This window comes from Orycteropus afer, unplaced genomic scaffold, assembly GCF_000298275.1.
Source record: "Orycteropus afer afer isolate SDZICR_OR568_19922 unplaced genomic scaffold, OryAfe1.0 scaffold00132, whole genome shotgun sequence".
NCBI classification, from domain to species: domain Eukaryota; kingdom Metazoa; phylum Chordata; class Mammalia; order Tubulidentata; family Orycteropodidae; genus Orycteropus; species Orycteropus afer.
This window is the reverse complement of record NW_006921719.1, coordinates 3,254,722-3,264,197: the sequence shown is the minus strand read 5'-3', so window position 1 is coordinate 3,264,197 and position 9,476 is coordinate 3,254,722. Positions and strand designations below refer to the sequence as shown.

The window sequence follows — 9,476 nt, the reverse complement described above, 5'->3', positions numbered from 1 at the left end:
ATGAACTAATCCCAAAAGCTCAACCAAAATTGCATTTTTCTGTTCTGCTTTGCAAATGATGCATGTGTAGTAACTTAAGACAAAAATTTGAATATCAGAAGAAAAAACTGGAAAACAATAAGTTAAAGAACTTGCTCTGCTCTGTGAGGGAGCCTGTGGACACAGCTGGTAGCTATCATTTACTTGTGATTATTATAGGAAACTCTGGCACCTTCTGTGATCACACACAAATCTGTCATCATTGTGTCCTACTTCATCTTTTACCAAGTGTCAAAGGGAAGGGAAAAGGCATTTGGAATGGGGACAAAAGTCAAAAAGCTATAATTACTGGAGGTGGTCAGCCTCTGCTTTTTTAAAGAAAACTCCCATTTTTATCTTTCCAGATGTCTCCATGACAAATTACTTATACAGTTTCAGGACTAATCTGAAGTTTAGATTAAGAATTAATGGAAAAGTAAGAATTGAATGGAAATGGATCTTCAACCTCATGGTTTAATCCCTAGTCCCCAGTTCTCTAACTAACTCACCTTTCATTTTTCCACTTGGCCCACTTTGGAGAATCAGAACCCTTTAGAACACCCCTTGGAGAAGCCCCCCTCTCTTGTTCTCTTGGCTCTGCTTGGAGAGTACTGAGGAGGCAGCCTGCCGCTTAGAGTAACTCCCCCCTCTCTCAGGGATTTTTTCTGGCAGATCCAGCTGGCCTACAATATCCCCTCTTCCCAGGCTGTGGTCCAGGGCCCCATTTTGGCTGCCATTCCCACCAGTTATTACAAGTGAGTTGAGGGAAAATGGAATTTAAAGAACCCCCTTACACTATGAGATAGCTTTCTCTCTGTGTGCTACTTAAGGAACCAGACAGGCAGCTCACAGAAAACAGCTCCTGGTAGTCTTTGGCCACGTCTTCTTCAACCCATCATTTCTCATCTGAGTCTGTCATGACATTTAATTTCCTTTCTACAGAGCCTTTTTGGGAGCCTGGTAACTGGACACATTGTTCTGCCACCTGTGGACACTTGGGAACCAATATTCAGAGACCTCGGTGTGTGATGGCCAATGGGCAGGAAGTGAGTGAGGCCCTCTGTGATTACCTCCAGAAGCCACTGGCTGAATTTCAGCCCTGTAACATCCGGGACTGCCCTGCAAGGTACATTTAGTCACTCTTCTTATCTTGTCATTACCAAGTTTGTGCTTGTTTTAAATTTGTACCTAATAATAAAATAACTAAGATTTCTTTAGAACTTATTCTATACCAGTCAATCTACTAAGCTCTTTAAAGTATTACTTCACAATAACTTTTGATACAGACATTGTTATCTTCTTATTTTACTAATGGGAAAAGTTCTCTAGGCCATACAGTTACAACAGCCAGAATTCAAGTCTGATTTGAGAGCCTTTGCTCTTAATTGCTGCTCGAATCTGCTTCCTACACTCATAGTGCTGTTAGTTCCTTGGGAGCATTTTTGTTAGCTAATGTCATGTTGGCTCAACTCATGGCAACAGAAATAAATGCTGCCCGGTCATGCACCATCCGCTGATTGGTTGCAAATCAGACCATTGTGATCCATAGTGTTTTCATTGGCTGATTTTCAGCAGTAAATCTCCAAGCCTTTCTAGCTTGCATTAGTCTGGAAGCTCTGGTAAAACCTGTTCAGCATCACAGCAACATGCATACCACCACTGGGAGATGGATGGTGGCTGTGCTGAGGTGCATTGGCCAGGGATCAAATCCAGGTGTCCTGCATGGGAGGCAAGAATGGTATCATTGAACCACGCTGCTTCATCTCGAGAGTGTAGTGAGGCTGTTTAGGCATTGTCTAGGAGACAATGCAGTGGTCAGAATCATCAGAGGCACTTGTTAAAAGCATAGTTCCCTAAGGTCCACCTGTGGAGTAAAGCTGATTAATGACCTTTTTATGTGATAAGATCATACAAATTAATAATTAAAAACATGTCTAAAATCAAACTCACGCCCTCCATCAAACTTGGTCTGGCCCCAGTGTCCCAGATTCCAATGAATTCATCCTAGACTCTCCTCTTTCCCTCACTTCCATCCATTTTTTTTCCCCATCTCCACTGCCACCACCAGAGTCCAGACCTTCATCATTTCTCATATAGACTATTATAGTAACCTCCAAATTCTTGCCTTCCTCCTATGACACTTTCTCCACTCCATAAACAGAATCATCTTTTAAAACACAAATTTAGTTAGCAGCCAAGTGTGTTAACCATTTACACTACTATATAGAGAGTTTTATGATAGGGTTGAAAATGTATTAAGTGCTGGGAATAGAGTGTTGAGCAAAACAGCCAGAAATTTGGTCTCATAGAACTTAAAATCCTGTGGGAGATGAGGACAGATTGTGATAATAGCTATGGAGAAAAACAATAAGGAAATATACAAATACAAACCAACAGAAAGACCAGTTGCTGTTTAGTTGGCTCTGACTCCCGGAGACCCCATGTGTGTCAGGCTAGACCTGTGCTCCATAAGGTGTTCAGTGGCTGATTTTTTTTGGACATGGATTGTAAGACCTTTCTTCTGAGGCACCTCTGGGTGACTCAAACCTCAGCCTTTTGATTAGCAGCCAAAGTTGTCCCTGGGCAGTGTGAAAATATCTGTGGTTTCTACTGGTGACAAAATCACCCATTCCCACTGCCATTGAGTCAATTACAACTCACAGCAACCATATAGGACAGAGTAGAACTTCCCCGTAGGGTTTCTAACACTGTAAATGTATATGGAAGCAGGTTGCCACATCTTTCTCTCACAGAGCAGCTGGTGGTTTTAAACTGCTGACTTTTTGGTAGCAGCCCAATGTTTTAACCACTGCACCACTAGAGCTCCTCCCAACAAAATCATATATTATGGTAATTTGTGACCTGCATTTATAATTGAAGGAAATACTAAAGTTCAGTTAAAGCTTAATGGCAATAAAAATATTCTTTCTCCACCGAAGGGCATAGACTCCTTGGATGACCATAGGATAGACCTCAATTAGGAACCCATGCTCTGCAGTATCCCAGCAGCAGTTTAAACACCTTCAACAGCAGAGAGCTCAATATCTCATAAAGTGCCTAGCTCTAAGTTCACACTCATATAATCATGAAATCATAAAGTTTAGAGTCAGGTACTATTAGAATCAAATCCCAGCTCTATTAGCATGTTAGTTATGTGACCAGTCAAGTTATTTACCTCCTGGGCATTCATTTCTTCCTTAGAAGAATGGAAATAACATGAAAATTACATGCAATAACATGTAAGTGTCTTGCAGCATTAAGAGCACACGGTTGTTGCTAGTTGCTGTTGAGTTGGCCCTTGTCTCATGGTGACCCCATGCACAATGGATTTGGACCATTGTAATTTATGGAGCTTTCAGTGACTGATATTTTGGAAGTAGATTGCCACACCTTTCTTCTTATTCTGTCTTAGTCTGGAAGCTGTGCTGAAACCTGCTCAGACTCTCAACAACCCACAAACTTCCACTGATAGCATGAAGTGAATTGGCTGGGAATTGAAACTAGATCTCCCACACATAGCTGCCTAAAAGAAAAGTTATCTTTGGTTTCAAGAAACTGAAATCACCTTTTTGAAGTTTCTGTTAATTTTTTGATAGTACACTCTGGGACAACACAAGGGACAGTTCTTCATAAACTTGAAGATGTCTCTATCCCACTCCTATATTAGTCATCTTGACATGGAGACTGTTTCTCCTCTGAGTAAAAGAAAATAAGGTTAGAAGGTATCTATTCTGCTGCCTGTTCCCATAGAGACACTTAACAGCCTTGAAACAGCCACCATGTTAGGATCAAATTTTCCTTTCAAAGAGACTTCCTATAAGGTCTGACATACCAGTCCTTACTAAGGTCTTGTAGTTTTTGCTCCTAGGTGGTTGACGAGTGCATGGTCAGAGTGCTCTGTGTCTTGCGGTGAGGGATTCCGCAGTCGCCAAGTAACATGCAAACGAACAAAAGCCAATGGGACTGTACAGGTGGTATCTCCAAAAGCATGTGCCGCCAAAGACCGACCCCTGGGGAGAAAACCATGTTCCAGTCGACCATGTGTTCAATGGGTCATTGAACCAGGGAACCAGGTAAAGCTGACAAATCTAGTGTATTGTCAGTTCTATAATCATCACCTTGTTTCTAATAAATAATTTAATTTCAGAGAAAATCTGATTGGTCTCTAAAATGAATATATGTCCCTGATCTCATGGTTTACATTTGGAAATAGTAAAATCTCTATCTTTGGGTGCAACGGTGAAGCAGGTTTGGGTCCTTTGCATGTAGTGGCCCAATAACAGTAGCTCCAAGATAGACTGGTTCATGACAATAGGAATCAGAGCAGCCTTCAAGAAAAGAAGAACATTAAAGATATCTGCACAAATATCTCAGAACTCATATCCCAATACCACTTGAATAATATTATAATAAAAAGTATTTAGGTAAAAATGTTAAAGAAATATATAGGAACCCTTAAAGAAAAATATAACATATTATTGAAATACATAGTGGAAAAGGTTATGTAAATAAAAGATTTGCTACATTCATGAATGAAAAATTTCAGTGTTCTAAAGATGTCCATTCACATGATAAATGGGGAGTGAAACTAAATGTACACATAATGTTGAATGTAAAACAAGCTCTTAAAATAAAAATAATTTTAAAAAATTTAAAAAAAAACTAGCTATACAAGATCAAATTGACAACAGCAACACAAAAGATTAAATAGGAACCTTAAAAGACCATGAGTTTATGTCAATAGAGGAGCAACGACTCAGAAAAGGAGTTATGGGAATGGTTGTACAAATTGAACAATGTAATTAATATCACTTGTACATGTATAAACTGTTGAATTGGTGTATATTTTGCTGTGTACATTCTCAACAACAACAAAATAAAATAAAATATATATATCTTATATAAAATAAATAAATAGAAATAATAACAAAGATGACCATTCCCTTAAATGAATTGATATATGTAATATAATGCCAATTAAAATCACAGGGGAACTTTTTTTGTTGAACTTGACACGATACTTCTGACATTCATTTAGCAAACAAATAAATGAGGACAAGACATTTTTAGAAAAAAGAAATTACTGGAAATGTGTCAAAGCATACTGCAAAACTGTCATAAGTGAAATAGTGCTGCATTAGTTCAGGAAGAGACATAGGTCATAGAGTAGAATTAGCACACAGACACAATCACATGTGAAATGGGTTTAAAGTTCAAAGGCAGTTAATGATAGAGAAAATAATGGTTTCAGAAAATAAGTGATATGAAATTACAAATCACTGTTGAAAGAAATTAAAGAAGATGTAAATAAGTGGAAAGACATTTAACAGTCATAGACTGGAGACTTAGCATTGTTAAGATGGAAAATTCTGAATCAATGCAATTCCTGTCAAAATCTCAGTTGACTTCTTTGCAGAGTTTCAAAATGCAATTCCTGTCAAAATCTCAGTTGACTTCTTTGCAGAGTTTCAAAGCTGATCCTAAAATTCACGTGGAAATATTAAGGACCCATAATAGTCAAAACAATCTTAAGAAAGAACAAAGTTGGAATACTCACACTTCCTGATTTAAAAGTCGCTACAAAGCTATAATAGTTGAGGCAATGTGGTACTAGCATAAACTAGATATATAGATCAATAGAATAGAACTGAAAGTCTAGAAATAAGTCCATATGTCAGTGTCAACTATAGGAATGCCAAGATTATTCTATGGGGAAAGAATAACCTTTCAACAAATTGTGCTGGGACAGCTGGGTATCCACAAACACAAGAAAGAAGCTAGAACTTCCACCTTATACTATACTCAATATATTAACTCCAAATGTATCAAAGATCTAAAGTTAAGAGCTAAAATTATCTATATAATTCTTAGAGGATACCATAAGCCTAAATCTTTGTGACCTTGGATTAGGCAATGGTTTCTTAGATATGACACCAAAAATGCAAGCAACAACAACAAAAAAGAAAACCTAGATGCATTGAACTTCATCAAATTAAAAAAAAAAAAAAAATTGTGGTGCAAAGAGCACCATCAAGAAAGTGAAAAGAGAATGCAACCCATATGTCTATATTCATTCTACTGAAGGGAAAGGCAATAATACACAATATGGGGGAAGTCTATACAATATGACCAAAGCAAAGGAAAACAGAGGAGGTATGCAAGAATAAATAACAATTACGGTAAATGCCATAACATGTATAATCCTGCAACAGCAGTAATAACTAACACTAATTTGTGAGTAGATACATAGATAAATATATATGCTAAATAGGTTAAGAAGGTCATACAGGAGTATACCCATGTACGTATAGGTATGTTGTTGTTGTTGTTATGTGCCATCGAGTCCGACCCAACTCATAAGCAACACTCCTTGGGTTTCCGACGCAGTATCACTACAGAAATAGATTGCCCAGCCTTCCTTCCAAGGAGTGGCTGGTGGGTTTGAACCATCAGCCTCTTGGTTAGCAGTCAAGTACCTTAAGCACTATGCTACCAGAGTTCCCCTTATATAGGTATGGTGGTGGATATTTCTACATATCTATTTTTAAATGCTGCATATGCAATGATATATATATAATAGAGCACATAAGGGGCACAGTTATAGAAACTACTTAGACATTGGGACTGAGCCACTGGTCTACAAGCCAATGACCGTAGTCTCAGGGGACACCTAGATCAATTGGCAAAACACAATTCATAAAAATAATGTTCTACATCCTGTTCTGGTGAGTAGTGTCTGGAATTTTAAAAGCTTGCAAGCAGCCATCTAAGAAGCGACTGTTGGTCTCTTCCTGCCTGGAGCTAAGGGGATTAATAAACATAAAAAAATAGTTCAAAGGATTAATGGGCCATAAGAACCACAGCTTCCTATAACTGGAGACCAGAAGAACTAGTTGGTGTCTGGATACCACAGCGGACTACTCTGAATAAGAACACAATAGAAGGTCCAGGTTAGAATGGGTAAAAAATGTAGAACAAAATTAAAAAAAAAAAAAAAAGACTAGATTTACAGGTCTGAAGGAGATTAGAGGAACCCCTGAGAAACAACCTTCTAACTTGATGCTAAAGACACTCCTGGAGGCCACCTTTCAGCCATATTATAGATGGGAATATGAAACAAACAATAACACCCATAAAGAATGTGCTCCCTAGAACAATCAACTATTCGGGACCAAAAGGGCAGTATATGCCCAAAACAAAAGATAAGAAGACAAGGAGGGACAGGGAAATCAGATTAATGGAAATGGAGACCCCAGGGAGGAAAAAGGGAGAGTACTGACATCATTGTGGGAATTGCAGCCAATGTCACAGAATAATTTGTGTGTGAGCTATTGACTGGAAAACTATTTGCTATGTAAACTTTCACTTAAAGTACAATGAAATGTTTCTTTAAAAAAAATAAAAAGACAACCCACAGAATGGGAGAAAATATTTGTAAATCATATATCTGATAAAGGACACGTATTGTGGTGCAGTGAATTACTTGGTATGGCCATTCTAACAACACACTGTGTAACTCCCACCAAATGACTGAGTGTTGTTGTTGTTGTTATGTACCGTCGAGTTGGACCTGACTCATAGTGACCCCTCCTTGGGTTTCCCAGGCAGTATCAATGTGGAAGTAGATTGCCCAACCTTCCTACTGAGGAGTGGCTGGTGGGTTTGAACCGCCAGCCTTCTGGTTAGCAGTCCAGTGCCTTAGGCACTATGCTACCAGAGCTCCTTGAGTAGGATTAGGCAAATTAAGTACTTGTGGCCCACCAAAGGGATTGGATAACTTGCTAATAATTTAAATAAGGTAGATGGCACCCTTGTAGGATGGGGTCATACAAATAAGGTGTATGGAACCCTAATGACGGGATTGGTCAGTTTTGCCATCCCACTAGGCTTAAAATGACCTATCCCAGAGGTCCCCTATTTTGGTCATGTTGTAAGAAGGGACCATTCCCTGGAGAAGGATGTCATGCTTGGTAGGGTGGAGAGTCGACGAAAGAGGGGGAGGCCTTCAACAAGATGGATTGATACGGTGGCTGCAATGATGAGCTCAAGTATAGCAGGGATTGTGGGGCTGGCACGGGTTCTGGCAGTGTTTCGTTCTGCTGTGCATGGGGTCTCTATGAGTTGGAAACAACTCGACAGCACTTAACAACAACATAACAACATCCCAGAGGAAGAAGGGAGGACATCATGACCACCAAGGAAGAAGAGGCAGGAGTATAGTGGAGCTTTTGAACTTGTGATCCCTGCACTGAGAACCTCCTAGACCAAGGAAGCAGAGAGAGAGAAGCTATGACACAAGAGATGGCCAGAGATGGCAAGAAGCAGCAGCAGAGAAATGGCAACAAGAAGGCAGCAGAACCAGGAGACTGACAAGAGATGGCGCAGTCAGTTTCCTGGTCCATGAAGTGAGAAAGCTAAACACCTTTGGTTAAGAGTCTTGCTGGCAGAGTGGGGTGCCTCTGGGCACTTATTGGAAGAGCTAAAGGGCAAAGGCTAAAGGGTCACAGGGCCAAGAGGCTGAGGGCTAAAGAGAGGTGTGTTTGTGGACATGGCTGAGAAGAAGCTGTTCTAACTGAAGAACTGCATCCAGAGTTGTTTCTGATTCTAAGTTATAACCTATTACTTCCCTAATGAACCCCATAATCATGAATATTGTCTGTATGTTCTGTGTGGCCAATGCAATGAATCATCACACCCAGTAAAGAAGTAGAGAGTTCTGTGGGAGGGATAGTTGGTGTTAGAATTTGTTAAAAGGCTGGAGAGTGGAGGCATGTCTGATTTTTGCCTCATAGGAACCAGCTTTGGGCTGATTCTGATGGTTATTCTCTTTCCCCTTTATGAAGTTAGAGGCAGTCAATCACCTCTGCCATGCCATTTTTACACATATTCAAAGTAAAGAAAGAGCCTTTTTAACTCAATAGTGAAAATACAAATAACCCAATGAAAGAATTATCAAAGGATCCACATAGACATTCTTCAAAAAATAATGTACAGATAGCTAACAAGCGCATAAATATAGGTTTCTTCAGTAACCAGAAAGAAAATGTAAATTACACGACCTGGAGAGAACAATCATGGGAGAAGGAAGGGCTGCTTATGCACAGGGAGACAGCTCAGGGGGCAGGAGAGTATGGAGGGATAGACACTGGGAAGAGGTAACTATGGGGAGTAAGTGGGAGGGGAGCTGTTGCATTGTGGTAAACTGTAGTCAATGACATGAGACAAAGTATATGTGAAGTGCTGTATGGAAAGTGAATTTGCTCTGTAAATCTTCACCCAAATCAAAATAAAATTAAATTAAAAAAAAGAAAATGTAAATTAAAATCATAATGAGATACTACTTCACATGGCATGGCTACAATTAAAAAGACAGATAATAACAAATGTTGACAAGGATGTGGAGAAATTGGAACCCTCTTACACTACTGGTTGTTGTTGTTGTTGTTGTTTGCCATCGA

The 9,476-nt window shown here is 39.4% G+C and overlaps 1 protein-coding gene across 1 annotated transcript in view; it reads left to right on the top strand.

Annotated features, from left to right (window-relative positions):
* ADAMTSL3 (ADAMTS like 3) overlaps positions 1 to 9,476 on the top strand; it is a 598,021-nt gene that overhangs the window by 571,808 nt on the left and 16,737 nt on the right. The window contains exons 26-27 of the mRNA XM_007945172.1: positions 961 to 1,144; positions 3,887 to 4,091. Coding sequence (XP_007943363.1) covers positions 961 to 1,144; positions 3,887 to 4,091 — 389 coding nt within the window. The remainder of the gene's footprint in view (positions 1 to 960; positions 1,145 to 3,886; positions 4,092 to 9,476) is intronic.